This window comes from Aethalodelphis obliquidens, unplaced genomic scaffold (assembly GCF_003676395.1).
Source record: "Aethalodelphis obliquidens isolate GAN/ISIS:26980383/991018 unplaced genomic scaffold, ASM367639v1 scaffold15, whole genome shotgun sequence".
NCBI lineage: Eukaryota > Metazoa > Chordata > Mammalia > Artiodactyla > Delphinidae > Aethalodelphis > Aethalodelphis obliquidens.
The window spans coordinates 10166768-10183452 of NW_020837959.1; the positions used below are offsets into that span (position 1 = coordinate 10166768).

General features: G+C 46.0%; 1 protein-coding gene across 2 annotated transcripts in view; it reads right to left on the bottom strand.

Moving 5' to 3' along the window:
* Positions 1 to 16685, bottom strand: part of PCCA (propionyl-CoA carboxylase subunit alpha) — a 357444-nt gene that overhangs the window by 3002 nt on the left and 337757 nt on the right. For both annotated transcript variants that reach the window (XM_027115894.1, XM_027115896.1), the window contains 2 exons: positions 11766 to 11906; positions 409 to 486 (listed from right to left, as the gene is read on the bottom strand). In XM_027115894.1, coding sequence (XP_026971695.1) covers positions 409 to 486; positions 11766 to 11906 — 219 coding nt within the window. The remainder of the gene's footprint in view (positions 1 to 408; positions 487 to 11765; positions 11907 to 16685) is intronic.

Genomic DNA, 16685 nt, shown 5'->3' on the forward strand with positions numbered 1-16685 from the left:
GCAGGCGACTTCTCAACCACTGCGCCACCAGGGAAGCCCCGAGTTGCATTAATTTTTGCAATCTCTAAAACCATTTCCTGCTGTGTCACCTAAGTCTCAGATAACTAACTGCCTCTAAGACAGATGTAAACATTAAAAATTAAAGACCCCTTAATTCGAAAGACATTAAGGTGAAGAACAGTTGTTCTTTGACTCCCTGGATGTCACACAGACTCTCCTAGAAGGCCTGCAGGTCACGTGAATGCAGAACACAGGGGGCCCCGATTGCAGCGCCCTCGTCCGCAAGAGGGAGAGGCTGGGAGAGACCCCGTCCGCCGTCCCCCTCAGGCCCCAACCGTCCAAGATTCCAAGGTGGAGGTTCTGCTTCCTGTCACAGCAGCCTGGGCTGGGGGGACCTCGGGGACATACCTTGCCAGTTTTCCCAGCTGTCATACTGTTCTGCATCTTCATGGCTTCAATCACACAAATTTCCTGACCTTCTGCTACCTGGAAAATGAACAAAAAGTGGACAGAAGTTTTAAGAGCATTTGAATTTTGCAAGAATGTTCAAGAGTGAGGCCATTAAGAGAATCTTTTTGTCAAATGCTCTGAAATATAATCCAAACAGCAGCAATAGCCTCTAATACTTCGTATTCCAAGTACATCTTCGGGGACCGCAGAGAAAGGCCATTCCTTCTATCATCAAGTCCTTGTTAGAAAAACATCCCTGATATTGGAGGCTTTGGGTGCTGCTTGTGGGGCCTCTCCTGGGAATCTCTGAATCTGCCTCTGCCACAGAGCTGTGGCAGAAATGGAATGCCTTCCACTTACGTGAAATGTCCAGGGTTAGCACGTCTCTACGGACAGAAAGATCTGTGGCTTCCAGGGGCGGAGGGGAAGGGGGAGTGCTTGCGGGTGGGTGCAGAGGTTCTGCGGGGGTGATGAAGTGCTCTAGGATTGACTGTGGCAATGGTTGCACAATTCTGTGAACAGACAAAAACCACTGAAGTGCACGCGTTAAAGGGGTGATTGTATTGTATTGTGAAGTTTTATCTCAGTAAAGCTGTTAGCAAAAAATGGAGTTTCTGTCCGTAGCCCTGGGGGGCCGGGAACAACATCCAAGCACCCGGGCCATGGGGACTGCTCTCCCAGCCTTTGCATGGCATGCCAAGGACTGACAACCGGGTGGCTCCCAGAAAGCGCCTTCAGGTAGTGATTTCTGGAGCTCCACCCATTCCTTGCAAGGAGGCCGGTAGCTCCCAGGGGCACTGGCTCAAGCTTCGTGCTCAGCTGTTTGCCTTCTTGGGTGAGGGAAATCCAGGCACAGCTGGGTATAAATCCCCTGGGGTTAAACCTGGGACTCCCACCCAGGAGTCAGCTGTGACTAAAGGCCCTTGTATCTATTCTCCTTTCTCTGCCCTTGATGGGTAAGCACCAAGGAACTGGGCTTGCATTTTTCTCCCATCTTTGTGAAAAGGGCCTTGAAGTCTTTGAAATGGGCGAGCTGAATTTCCTGGGGCACCGGCTGTGTGGGGTGCTGGTAGGCATCCTGGCGTGGGGCTCCTGGACCCTTGTGCTCATCCAGCGTTGCAGAAGTGCCTGGAGAATGTTCTTTCCTGAAATCCCCAGATGATCTCCAAGCCCCCCTCCCGGCCCCCCGTGGGGCACAAGCTGTCTCGCTGGCATCGGGACCGCCTGAGCCCTATGCGTTCCTCTCCTCTGCTGATCAGGTGGTGGGCTGCTTTTTCCTGGCACAGAAATATAGGAAGAGAGGGGATGCCAAAGCTTTGGTGCTGGCACGGAGGCGACACTGCGCTGGAGAGCTGGGCACACACGCCGTGCTCACGGCCCTTTGTGACTCACCGTCGTCACCTGGCACCTGCATTCCAGAGAGCGGAGAACTAACTTGCTAGGGTTGCTCTTCAACACGCAGAGGGAGAGCAGTGAGGGAGGCTCCAGGGCAACGCGGGTCCCAGTTGGGGTGTCAGAACAGCCAGCCCTCAAGGCGTCATTTCCGAGCCTTTTTCTCCCTTTTTCAAAGGCAGGCAGGCAGGGACCAGACAAGATGGGAGGAGGGCACGTCCCCAGAAGTAGCGCCTGCTGAGTAACTCCACACACAAAATGCTGGCGGGCCCGGGACACGGCTCTCAGGCAGAGGCTGAGGGTCCAGAGCTGGCCTCACGCAGCAGCATCCCCTCTCAGAGACGGGGCATCCTGGCATCAGGGCCCGTGGCTTTCTGGGAAATGGATCTGATATTCAGCCACGGAAATTCCATCCAACAATCACTGATCGGCTCTGGGAACTCCTTCCTCCCCGATGGACCAGTGCCTGCAGTGGGCGGCTGCGTGCATTCGCCTCGCCCCCTCCCCCAGCCGGGCTTCCTGTGCTGGTGTCTGAGCGCCCAGGGCCCGTCTGACCAGGACCAGCCCCAGCCCCACGGGCTTCTCTCGGGCGGGCGTGAGCTTGCTCTCCTGCAGCTGCTCGGCCCACTGCTCAGCGCCGCTGGCCAGAATGCTCTGTGGGATTAAGTGAATTCGCAGTTAACGCGACTATGAAAAAGAAACAAATGAAGCTGGGAGATTTCCAGTGGTCACTAAGGGGGCGGAGACCAAACTGACAATGATGTCCATAAGAAACTCGCAGAAGGATGGCCGGGCCCCGGGCCACAGCCCCACTCCAGGCTCGAGCTGGCCAGGCTGGAGGTGAGTGAGAGCAGGGCCCGAGAGCCTGGGAGCAGTGGGAGATGGACGTGAAGTTTCTGGGGCTCCACTGTCGCTGTCCACTGACCGCCTTTCCTGGCAGCTCTGCGTGCTTGTGGCGAGGGTGATCTGCAAAGAGGTGACTTGCAGGCAACTGCGAGTGGTCGGTCCCCAATCATCCATCAAAAAAACAAAACCTCTGATTTAGCCGGAGACAATCCGGGAGACGTGGGCAAGTCTCCCAGGTAAAACACCCCCTTCTCTCAGATGGTGTCACTCTGGCAATGTGATTAAAAGGGCTTCAGAGAAGGTGCCTGCGGATTGGAAGTGCCAATCTGCTGCCAGACGGGCAGCGCCGGCTGCCCTGAATCTGGAACCATCCTCACGGCTCTGTCGTCCTTTTCTTTCCTGTTTCCTCTCCCTAGTTTCTTTCCCTGTTTCTGCTGGTCTCATATTATTTGGTGGAAATTTAAGTAATTCATTTTTCTCTTTCTCCGTTCACTCACAGCAATCTGCTTTGTGGTTTGTTTTTGCTCATTCGTTCCTAAAAGAGAAAGAACTCTTGGAAGTTGATCCTTGATGTTCCACCAAATAGTGAGACACATTTCCGTCAGCAGAAACATGTTATACGTGCACGCACGCAAACACATATACACACGTGAACTTGACCTAAATTCAAGCTATTTCATCCCTCAAAAACCCAAGTCAGGGAAGCAAATACAGTACAAACTGTACGTCAAAGAACACAGACGGGGCTGTAACTGGGGGCTGCTCCACCAACCTGCTGGGCCGCAGTTCCAACAATAACCCAGACAAAATGACACAGGCCTCTCACCTCAACAATCTGGAAGCCAACTTGTCCAGAAGTGCCTACACCCTCCCCTGCCCTCCCCGAGCTCCGGAAGGCACTGGAAACACCGCCTGGATTCCCCCGTGTGCTCAGAAAGTGGGGACATTAACTGGGTGAGCAGAGAGGGCGCCTCCACGGCCAAGTCTCCCTCGGACAGCACGCACGCGGGATGCAGCCACTGCAGGGTTTGTGGGCGCACACTTCCCCAACACTCTGGTGAATCACTGCCTAACGACTTAATGATTGTGACAGGATGTCTCCAACATCGGGCTTACAGAATGGTCACAAGCCTCGCAAGTCTCTTTGATAAACCTACTCAGCCTGATGTACTTCTCCGCTCCCTGTCTAATTGGTGTAAAGTTTGGAGGTCTGAATCCTGTATCTTTCATCCGGCTTATTGCGTCCTCTCCTTTGACATGGGGTCAAGGTTCACATTCGCATCTGATTATCAGAGCGCACTCATTAAGCGGGAGCCTGCCTTGCCCCAAAATGAGTAAGCTGGGGAGAAACCTCAGCCCATTTACTCAGCAGATTTTAGCATGCTTGGGAGGCCTGAATGTCACCCGGCACAGCTCTGTGCTGCAGAGTTTCAGACATCTCCAGCTGATGATTAATTGTGAGTGATGGGAAATAAAATCCAGTAAAGCCAGCTGCTTGCCACGGTCGGCAAAATGGCTCTGATGGATACAGGCTGCCAATTTTCCAGTTTTACTGGCAAGTCTTCCAAGTGTAATTAAGGGAAGTTATAAATGATATGGAAATCTATCAAGTTCCATTTATTTTCAGAGGACTCTTTCCCCAGAGACTTTTATCTTCAAGCTTATAGTCTGCTTTGTTGTGCTAATGATTTAAACCGCTTCTTATTTCTGATTAAAGCCCCCAATATCCTCTACCAAGTTTGCTTTACTCCTTCCCCAGAGATTAAAAGACACAGAACCTTCTCCAGCACATGTCCCTCTGGGACAACATGCTAAGGCTGGGACACATTTGGCAACTTGTATAGTTCAAACTGCAAATGCATGAAGAAAGCCCCAAGAAGGTGCACGAAGAGAAAGAGAAGAGAAGGGGGGAGAAAGATCTCCACCAAACATAAAAGGAAGTCCCCAAAGTACAGACTTGAAAGCTGTGCTCAGGACCAGATATTCATCAGAAGGTAGTGTAGCTCACTAATGTTATTTGATTTGGAATAAAAGCATGAAAATGATGGCAAAGGCCTAAAATTGGAGATGTAAAGGATGACTGCACAGTATTCCATTTCTCAATTTCATCCTTCAGAGCCACAAAATGGGGGTGATACAGTGACGGGATGAGATTTACAGTAACAGCTGTGGTCTTCCCACACAAGGGAGGCCCTTCTAATGGGCTAAGGTCTGTTTTGAACAGACGGGGAGGAACAAAACAAGGTTCCCTATTAAGAGTGTGCAGTCATATTTCTGATAAAGAAAATGATTATGGGAGTCAGATTTCCTCCAAGACAGTCCCTAACCCTCTTTTGTCGTCCACAACCAGGGCTGTTTTAAAGGTATTATCCTTTAGATATAGGAAAGAGGCCATAAACGGCGTGGAGGGTTTTTCCCCCGTAAGTCTACTCTCTAGCAACTGTAAAGGATGCATAGGAAACTGTGCCAGTGGCATATGGCTTTCTACTGTGCTAAACATTCATACAAAAGACAGGTTCATCAGTCATTGGAGTATCTGGATAAAAAATTAGCTCCTGATGGATGGTATTTTGAGCTTACCTGCTGCTAGTACATTACCAGAGAAACACAGGTTTTGAAACCCACATGACATTAGAAACTGCAGACCATGAAATACGACACGTGCAGGAGCACATAATGTACGCCAGATTATACAAAATAATAAATAAGCTATTTAAACCCTCTGCCTAAAATTGGGCCCACTGCAAGGAACCCTGGGTCACTTCTACACAGGCCAATTAATGCACAGCATCTGCTGTATAGAAGCCGGGCATGAAGCACTTCCGAATGATTTCAGCAATTAAAAGAGAACTGTTTCCTGCCTGTTCAGACAGCAACTGTTTCAATGCAAGAGTGAGCACCAAATCACTGTGTGCAGCTGAAAAATTAAGTCCCCTTTTTTGGGGAAGAGGGGTGGGTGGGAGGAAGAATTTTTATGGAAAAAGGAGCCTCCTTTTGTTGTCCTATATTCTGTGTTTTCTGCCAGATTAGACAGAAGGCTTGGAGGGCGCAGCGGCCCGCCGCAGTCTCCCCTTCTGCTGCACCCGCCACCCGAAAGCAGGGATCAATATCAACCCTGCTGCCGACTCCACAAAAGTGAAAATCCTTCAATTACGTTTTTTTAAGGCTGTGCTACTTAGAATACAGGTGCCTGAATGCAATACATTTTAAGGCCCTTAGATCTGAAGAAAGACGCAGTTAACAGCCACAAGGAAAAGGCATCTCAGATTTGGTTAAAAGGCACTGCGAGGGGCTTCCCTGGTGGCACAGTGGTTGAGAGTCCGCCTGCCGATGCAGGGGACACGGGTTCGTGCCCCGGTCCGGGAAGATCCCACATGCCGCGGAGTGGCTGGGCCCGTGAGCCATGGCCGCTGAGCCTGCACGTCCGGAGCCTGTGCTCTGCAACGGGAGAGGCCACAACAGTGAGAGGCCCGCGTACAGCAAAAAAAAAAAAAAAAAAAAGGCACTGTGAGGATCTGAGTATAATAACTTCCTCTTTCTGAGCCGGTAAGATAGGCTGGTTAATATCCCCTGATATTTCCTGAAGAAGAAACATACGTTCCCATCCCAAGATCTTCGCGTAAAGAGGGTGGGAGAAGAGACCCCGGGGAACAGGGCAGTATGTAAGCAGTGTTGGAAGGAACCATCATTGAATTACAAAGAAAAGAGAGGGCAGGTGACAGAAACGCTGCCAAGCCCCTTATCTGCGGTGTAAGGCCTCCCTGAACGGGTCTGATCACCAGCGACTCACTTGGGAGGGTGCTGCTGGGGCTTCCTCCCTGGATGTGCCTGGGCGTCAGAGCAGGAGCCCAGAGGCTGGGGACAGAACACAGAGAGGCGGCCAGTATACAACGAGCCCAGTTTTCCCGAAAATTCCTTAAAATGAAGAAAATTACTACTCCCTACCACCCTCTAAGTTAGCTCAAAACTGGAGCCAGAACCTCTAAGGTACAAAGAGAACCAGTTCAAGTTGATGTCATTTATAGTACTTTTAACAAATCAGTCTGGATCCTCCACCTCTGTGAAGTAGGCTGCTTTAAAGGACTCAGTGAAATAATGATTTTTTTTTAATTTGTTAATTTTTTTTTTTTTTTTTTTAGCAAAAAGGTGAGAGGAGATATTTTGAATCTTGTTAAGGTTGGGGACTATCATCTTCAACAGTGTTTAAAACAAAGATAACATACCCTCTAATTCCAAGTAGATCCTCCCTTGAAAAACAAAATCAAATGCCAAACTTGTAGAAGACTTGTCTACAATATTTACTGATTGATCTACAAAAATATTTTATCTTATATTGATAATTATCATTAAGTTAAACTGTAAAAATTCCCAAACTGTTACCACCAACAAAAATTAATCATAACATTCAAAAATAAATGTCATCTGGAAAAGATAAAAAGGCCAAATTCAGGATAGCCATTACCTCTGAAGAGAGCAGGACAGGATTTCTCCTGGGGAGAGGCCACGGGGCAAGTTCACCGTATAAGCAATGTTTTATTGTGAAATAAAATCTGAAGCAAATATGGTAAACATGAGCAGAGAGCATATGAGTACTTGTATTATTCTCTACAACTTTCTGTATGTTTGTAATTTTCATAACTTAAAGTTTAAAAATGTTACATAATGAATGCATGAAGCTATATACCTGCTTTCGAATACAATCTGAGGTATATAGGTGAAAAACTGGCAACTTGTCAAGTAAACCATTTGAATAACCACTGCTATAAAATATGGAAATTTAATCACTGCAATTACTTCACAAGTGTAAATCAAGGCATCCAGAAACTGGAAAATCTATCAAACAGACGAGCCAGGACCTCTGCCAGGGAAAGATGCAGCTACCGATACTGGGCCGCGTGAAGCCCACGGGTCACTGCCAGACAAGCACGTCAGGAAGCTCCCACCCGGCCCTTCCCATGGGGAAGACGTAAGGCCAAGGGAGGCTTCAAATCCTGCTTCTTCCAGAAATGAAAAGGAAGGTCTCATGCCAAGTTTATTCTCAATTTCCCCTACATCAGCTGTAAGCTCAGTTACAGATGGTTTAGGGACAAAGGGCAGGTGTGAATATCGTTCTCTGAAACAGGGCACCTGTGTCTCCAAAGCGGTGGTGTCCCCCTGCCTGGAGGCCTCTCCCCAAAGGAGCACATGCACGGAGGAATATCAATCAGGGCGCAATCTGGGTGGTTCTCCCAGAAATCATTACACAGTTTCTGTTCTCCTTGGTGCACTTTTATAGTATATACCACTTTTGCCTAAGACATTGTTCATGAGAACAGCAATCTCAAACAGCTAATTAATTACCCTTCTGCTGCTAAAGGTCAATTCCATCATCAAGCGGATCTTCCTCATCTTAGCCCTGCACAAATACTCCAAATTCTGTCTTACTAATATCAAACAGACTAAGAGGTAAGGAAAAGCAGCAACAGGTACTTAATATCCATCTGTTATTTTACCTGGTCCTACAAACTAATAACTCACAATATAATAATTAAGAAAGAAGGAAATGTAAGCGGGTATTCAGCCTGCTTCTGGTTCATGTCTCACTTAATCTGTGATGTTATTAAATAAGATGAATATTTCTGATGCAAAGCTGAGATGACTGCAGAATCTAAACGTAACTAGAAACCATCTTAATTAAAAGCAATATTAAAATATCCCCACGGGTTGCCTCATTTTTATTTTTTGTTTTGTTTCTGATATCAAAGTCAAAACGAAAATTGTGCCACAAACTCGGCAGCTGTAAGTCTAATGCTGGGGAAAAAATGTATTCAGCATTATTCTGAAAGAATATATATTTTTAATATTTTTGTTCAAGGAATCATAAAGATAGAAGTTTAAAAACTTAATACAAGTTATTTTTTAAATGCTAACTTTGATTATAGAAGTGCCCCTGGTTTATATTATTAAATGTACAGAAAAATAGGTATTTTTCAAACTGAAATGAAAATCAGTTATTGTAAACATATTTTCAGAAGGCAGACAAAAAAGGCACGTAGGAAAGGCATATAAAAGCCATTCTTGGCAACTGTTTCCTCAATTACATGTGTGATTCTAGATGTTCTCAATCCACTCCAACGTCATTTCTTTCTGGTTTGCGTGCTTGTATGCATTTTACTGCTTATGAACTGGCATCCCCTCCCGACATACTCAAAAAGGTTATTATACAATCATTTCAGAAATGATTTTCCTACCATATTTAATGTTAAATAGCAGGCAACGGACACTGAAAAAGTACTAGCGACGTTTGCTGCGTGAACTTGAAACAAGCACTTAGAGTAAAACCCAGCTTCTGAGCTGAGAGGGAGGGGGACCTCTCCCCACAAAGCTCTCTGAGCACACTGACCGCTTCCAAATGGCCACCTCGGATGATTTCGTCCTGAGCTGCTTAAGCTCTGTTAACGCCGTTTACTTCGCAGAGCAGATCTGTCCTTTATTGTCTATGACACTTTTGTGGAGCAGGTTATTGCCAGGCTCACCATTGTAAGATTTGTCAAGCTTTACTTATGCTAAATATAAAAATTACAGACAACTGGGATTTAAGCTATAAAAAATAACATTACAAAGAAAAACAGAATACTTGTAAGCCCGTAGCTGTGTTTTTGGTCCTTGTTTTCCTTGAAAATACACAGAGATGACCGATTCCGTTATCTTCCTACTGATAAGAGTGGAACCTGGCTCAGCTAGTGTTATTGCTAAGGACAAGACAACACGCCCTACAGTGTTAAAATAATCTTCAACCGCAAAACTTAAAAGCTACAAGTGTTATTTTCTTATAAAGGCCTCAAGTATGTGCCGTGCCTTAGGTCCAAGGAAATTTTCGACTGTTTTAATTACACAAGGCAGATTTAACTCTAGAAGTTGTTATAAGAGTCGACGATCAAACATCCCACCCCCTGCTTTTGGTTTAGCTATTAGCAGTTTGGGACACTTTTCACAAATAATAACTCAAGGGAAAATACTGTCTTATCAAAACACAATGGTACAGAATATGGAAGGAAGTTCTGCCAGGACCAAAAGTGGCACTGGAAGCTAGAGAGAGGAATGAAAGCAGGCCTTCCGTGACCAGCCCAGGCACATGCGTGTGCAGAGCATTTATTTACAAGTAAGGGGACCCGGAGACCAGGAGGCAGTTCAGCAACCCACCCCCCAACCCCCCACGGTGTGCTCTGACTTTAGAGAAATACATAAAATAGAGGCCCCAGTTCCTTCTCAAACCAAACCAGTCTTGAATACCCACGTTTAATTATCAGTGGTGGTTTCCAGTATCTGAGCTCCCCCCCACGAACCGAGACTAACACCACACTGCTCCATTCCACCAAAAGCCCTGCCTTTCCCACGTTAACTTCTTAAGCAGGAAATGGAAAGTACGAAAGCTAAGCCCTTCTGGTATCTGGAGCAGCTGCTGGCAACAAGGAGGCTGCAGGCCCCCTGCTCTCTGGGGAGGGGAGCTGACAGCCTGAACTGCCCCCCCAGCAGGCTCCCAGCAGGGGCTGCCACCCCTTCCTCCTCCCTCCTCTCAGGTTCTGTCTGACTCAGGTGTTAGAAAAGTGAGGATTTCAGTGAAATGTGTATTTTTCTTTTTCCAAGCACAAATGTGATTTTATAATTAAAGCCACACAGTTAGGCCTGACAAGCTCAGGATGGCTGCACACAGCCTCTGTGGCTTCCAGAATAAGCTTAAGGAGGAAAATGGAAACAACAACAAGAACCCCTCCCGCTGTTTACCAACCTACACTTCTAGTCACCAGGAGACTGTCCTGACTGCTCTGGTAATGTAGTGAGTGTAGACACTCTTAACGTCAAGGCCAAGGGGCTGTCTTCTCAGGGCCCTAATCCTTCAGAACCAACAGATACAAGACAAACCCCTCCCCGACACTCAACACAGAATCTTCATTAAGCATCGCCTCTCCCAAATCCTTAACACTAGCGTGTTAATGAGTGTTTTCTTCCAGCAATGTCAATGCTTTCAAAGTAAGCCTAACAATTCACAGCTCCTGAACCTCTTTTATGCTCTTCTAGAAAAGCTGGTAGTTGTTCCATTTCTATATCATCAGGTAAAGCAACTGTTGAGTCAGTTTTCCAACTTTACATATCAGTTTCAGGGCTAATCATTTAAACAGCTGAAACTGATCATTTTTTCTTAATGTTCATCTACTGTAAGTACTTTTCTAGAAGCTAATGCCAACCAACTACATGAGTTTTCCTCAACGTTATTTTACTTACGTTAATAAAGAAATACAGAGGCAGTTTTAATGTAATCTTTATAGGAAAATATATAAACTCCTGTGACATAATTGAAATACAAAATGGAATCACCGTATCATCCATTAAAGACCGTCATGTTTGGATGTTATCTTCCGGCACATAAACAAAAATGTGGGGACTTAAGCGCTCCCTAGAAACCTTCTGGTTGCATCTTTGTCTTCTATTTACTTTTGCTGCTGATCAATAGATTTCTATCTATGTGCTGCTACAGTGAATGTATCCTTTTGTCCATAGCATGCTACCTTGAGACTGAACATGTGAGGAAATATTAACATAGCTTTGATTTGTGCGTTGATGTCACAAGGTCAAGATGAAAAAATTCAAACTGTGATCCTAAATTTTATTTCGGAAGTGCTCTGGTACTATACAGATTACGGAATTAACTTTCCTTAGTACCCTTCCTATTTATTCCAGAATATGTGCAAAAAATTCCCCCATCGGGGGATCATTTCTTGGCATGACTTCTCTAAGGATGCTTAAACCACAGAGAGCTAAAGAGTAAACAGAAATTTTAAATGAAACGCTTCCTGAAACACTAAATTTGCCAAAAAAACAATGAATCTGGCCTTATTTCTGTTCCAGTCCCCGGTCATTTGGGAGGAGAGGCACTCAGAGATATTGTTACTAATTCAGATGTGAAACTGTTGGACAAAGAATGCACAAAAGCTCCTCTGCTGTTTTGTGGGGTCGTATGACTCAAGAACGAGATCCTGCTTCAGCCTGCAACAGCCCCGAGACACACACACAGACACACACGGAAGTACGGTCCTTACCAGGTCCCCAGGCTTGACAGAGACGGCCACCACCATGCCAGGCATTGGGGAGCGCAGAATACTGCTTGTGTCCTCAGCCGCTTTTTCCAGCATAAATTTGTTCAATTCTGCGGCAAGTTTGGTTAGGATATGCACCTTGTACTTAAAGGGAAAAGAAAGTGAGATTAAATGATGAACTTTTCCTCAAATGTAGCATTCATTCAAAATCAGTTTTTAGCTTTTAAATTACACCATCTCTCAAGTCAAGTGGTTTTTCATAATTGTACACAAAAGCAAAATATATTAGTTTGTTCCTGCCATATGTTGTGAGCCGGTTGTTTAAGAAATTTCTTGGAAGTAGAACTACTCTGGTAATTAATTAATGATAAATAGTAATCACCCTGTATCTTTTAAAAAAAAACACCTCAAAACTTTATAAAGAAAACAGTGAGAATTTCTTTGTATTCCCTTCACCACTTACAAACTTATCCCAATCGACACAAATTCCACAGCTGGGCCAGCCCACGGGAGAAAGGGGTGCTGCCATAAGACACCGGTAGGTGGCAGCAGACAGCCGTGTCAAACTGCCTGCTCCCCCCAAGACAGTGGCTGGACTTATGTATCAGTAAGTTAAGACAAAGGGTTTTTGGTGTTCATTTTGGGCAAAATAATATTTAAAAACACACATTTTTTCCAGGGGCATAAAATGTTATGTTCACGATCGAAAAAGTTAGCTTTTCTTTTTAGGCACAACACTGCGTGCTCTTTCCAATGTAACAAGATGGTTATAGTTGATAGAGATGAAATATAATGTGAATATCCTCTGCACTAAGAGGCAATAATTCTAGATTTTAAAACCACTGACAGAAACACGATCTGCAGGGCTTCCCTGGTGGCACAGTGGTTAAGAATCCGCCTACCAACGCAGGGGACACGGGTTCGAGCCCTGGTCTGGGAAGATCCCACATGCCGCGGAGCAACTAGGCCCATGCGCCACAACTACTGAGCCTGCGCTCTAGAGCCCGCGAGCCACAACTACTGAGCCCACGCACCACAACTAGTGAAGCCCGCACGACTAGAGCCCCTGCTCCGCAACAAAGAGAAGCCACCGCAATGGGAAGCCCCCGCTCGCCGCGACTAGAGAAAGCCCGCACACAGCAAAGACCCAACGCAGGCAAAAATAAATTAATTTAAAAAATACAAATAAATTAAAGAAAAAAAAAAAAGATCTGCACAGCCCAGTACTTTAATGGCACATTTTGTAGGTGGCTCTCAAATAATGAGGGGTACGTTAAAGGCAGTTCAGTCAAACAGAACATTTCTAATAAAGGGAATTTCTGCCTGGCGGGAAAAATCCTAGATCTCTGTGAATAAACACATGAGCCACAGTTTGCTCTGTTCAAACAGAAATAAAATAACATGGCTGGAGGAAGTGTTACTTGGTGAAGTTGGAACCACCACCTGAAGATTTTCAAATTTCTACCAAAGTGCATTTCCCTGGGGGAAGACAGATGCAGTATCCAGGCAGCTCCATTTTGTTCGGAAAAAGCTGCTGTAACTCAAAGCCTCCTGTGGGCATCGTGATGGCAGGGAGGCACAAGCAAAATGGAATCACCCTTAACTCTGTCCAGGGGCGATGAAATCTCTTAAGTGTGCTCTCTACGGGGCCTGGTTTCAAAAGGCGAGGCGGGAGGGTCCACAGAAGAGCTTCGATGGTCTCAGTTCCAAGCAGGTTTGCGACACTGTGACAGGTTGAATAATAACATCTTTTGCATGTTTCTTTACTCCTGAGTGTGTTTTGCAATCAAGACGTACAAGTAAGTGTCTGCCAGTTTCGGAAGGATATGATCCTTAAGTGAAATTACAGTGCAAATAAAAGCTTTTTGCTCCTATTAAGATTCATCTGAGTCATAAGTGGTGAGGGAAAAAAGCAAGGAGAGTGCATTCTGCTGTCAGTCTAATAAACATTCTAGGCAGAGGGGCTATTTATCAACGACGAATTGTACCTCAGAGTCCTTCATTAAATCTATGGGAGGGGGGCTACAGGGAGAGGGGAGAATATAATCGTACCAAATTGCACAGTTTCAGTATCTGTGCTCTGTCTGCCTTGGAGAAGAAAATCCAACATCACTAGAAGCATCGAGGTCAACAAAAAAAAGTTACTTTCCTGGCTGGCACCACCCTGTGCAGCTCCTCCTCGTGACTGCTCAGCATTGGGCCCAGTTGGCTGGTTTTCCCCGGAGCGTACAGATCTTTTTTCTTCTTGTTTTTCGCACAATTTGACTTCAAAATGTGAACTCAGGGAAAGTATCTTTCTACACTGAGGACAATATGACTTATCACATTTCACCACCGTGGATATATACCCTTAAAAACTAATTTTAGCTATATCACAAACGAGCCTTAATAGAAATAAAATGCTAAGACTGTCCCAAGCTCCATGTCTCCCCAGAAATGACAAGATCCCGACTCAAACTGGATCCTTTTACTATTTTTATAATTTTCATATCTTTGGATTCCTTTCTCTGTAGGACTCCTGCTTTGCTTGGAAAGAGATGTAAAAGAGTCACAAAACTCAATGCCTTCAGATGCAGCCTTTGTTATTGATGAGATGTTCCTTTTCCTTTTGTATTTGTTTATTGTTCTTAAATCTGTTTGGGGGATAAGCGACTTATTGTAATCACAAGTAAAAAATAACAACGGCGTAAGTGCCTCAGGAGAGGCCCTGTTGCACATAGTTGGCTGAGACATGACCTTTCTGAATATAAAAAGCGGCGGCAGAGAGAAGGTTCTCTTTTTAAGACTACCTTTGATGTTGCCCTGACCTTCAGCGTGCCCACACAAACACGGCTTCTGGAAACAACCCCTTGGCTGGCGGTGCAGCGGGGCACGGGGCGCAGGCCAGGATGGGAGCTGAGCGGAGAGCAGCATATGGGCCCATCAGAATGAACTGCCTGGTGAGAACCGTAAAAGCTTTTCGATGCCTCAGAAAAGAAGTCATTTAAGAATGTACACTAGGGCTTTCAGAGCTTATGATCAAAACTGCTATTTATTGGTTCCTCTGAATTCTTAGGGGGCACGGGCAGAGTAGCCAACGGGGTGAGAGATTTCAGGAAAATGCCCCGTGACCTGTGCAGGCTTTGATTTTATGTTAAGTATTTGAATATTCCTCATGGGCTCCTTAGAACTTTCCTGGAGAGTTTTGATTTTCAGTTGTTGTTGTTATTGTTTTCAAGCAGAGAGACCACCAACTCGATGTTTTGGGGGTGGGAGGCCAAGATGTTAAAGGCTCGTTGACGGGACAGAGAAGCACAATCCTGGCAGAAGCCAGAGGTACTCCCTCTGCAAGGTCTGGAGAGATGTCAGCAATCAGGGTTCGAGCCTGCTTGCTGGTGGGGCCGGAAGCTGAGCTGCTCCCGGGCTCATGAGGATGGAACCTCACCCCGGGGGTGTAGGGAGGTGCTCTCCAAACCACAGTCAAATGATTAAATTCTTGAAAACACACCTCGCAATGTAAGCAGGTGCTCCCGGGCTCCAGCTCCCCGACCCACAGGGCACCAACAGGCGGGAGAGAGGCCTTACCTAATGACCTAGCTATGGTCAAATAACCCCAGGCCCGGCTTCTAAGCAAATTAATTTTGTGGTGTCTGCAATGTAAAACCATGTCTAACAAGAAAATTTCTCCCAAAAAGTTCAAAAGAAAGAGAGAAAAATCATACCAGACGTAAAAAGGATCAGGAAGAAAACTATAAGAGATGGACAATTAAAAGGAACACAATGGAACTGTTACAAAAATGAACATACAGCTCTTAACAGGGAACCTGACCACAGGGAAAAGGTGGGGGGCAGAGCCGGGCGGCTGCTGGCGGAGGAGTGGGCCAGTCCTGGTTTTGGGGGGAGAGATGGCTTTTTAACCAGACTTGGTTAACGAAAACATCCTGCCAGTGGGCATGCCCAGCCGTGCCCTGCACACACCCCACTCGGCGCCCCGGGGCAGCAAAGAGCCCTCATGGTGGACACGCTGCCCTCAGATGGTCACACGACACACCGTCCTGCTGGTGTCCGTGTTAGTTTAGCACATGCATCTCCTCATGGGGCTTAAATCCCTACTTCTCCCCAAGGCCTCCAGATCTACCAGCGGTGTAACACATCCCACGTGCTCACGTGCTTGTGAGACTCAGGGGTCTGGGGGCCCCTCCCAGAGAAGTGCGTCCAGTTTGTTTATGCATTTTTTCAGTCGTGATTTCAGAGCCTCTCCTGTCTTTCCTCGCAAAGTAGGCTCAGCTCCAGTTTTCTTCCCTACGTCATCCTCCCCACGATGAGGAGCACACAGCTGATGCACTGCTCATGCTTTTTCACATCGCCTGTGGGTCCGCTCAGCCGACACGGACTCAAGGATTAATGATGAAGCTTCACTGTCAGTTACTTTTCATCAATTACCTTAACATCCTGAAGCACTGGCCTTAGACTGTACATCGACCTTCACTAAGTAAGGTGGCAAAAACCTTTCTTCAAATACAAGGATCTCTTCTCATTCAAAGTTTTACACCTTCTGCCCCAAGGGTCTCCAACCCTTAAGCTGTGTCTTCATTTCCACCGCATGGCAGTGAGCTAACACTCAAATGCTCCTCTAAAAGTCTACTTTCCTAACTCTGAGCCAGAGGTAAACTGTCAATGTTTTTAAAGTGACAGAAATGACTAGATGCAAAAATGAGCATGCATCTTTGAAAACATCGGTGTTTCAGAAAAATAGGAAAAAAAAAAAAACCAACCCCACAAGATATAAAGCATTTAGGTGGGATTAGAACTGTAATTCAACCTTGTTTTCCTTTCCTACAGTCTTCGTGGGATACATAATTAACACTGGCAGAAGAACAAAGCGAGGGTTCCAAGCCAGGCAAAATACATTCCCCCTCTACTTCATTCAGCATCAGGCCCTAC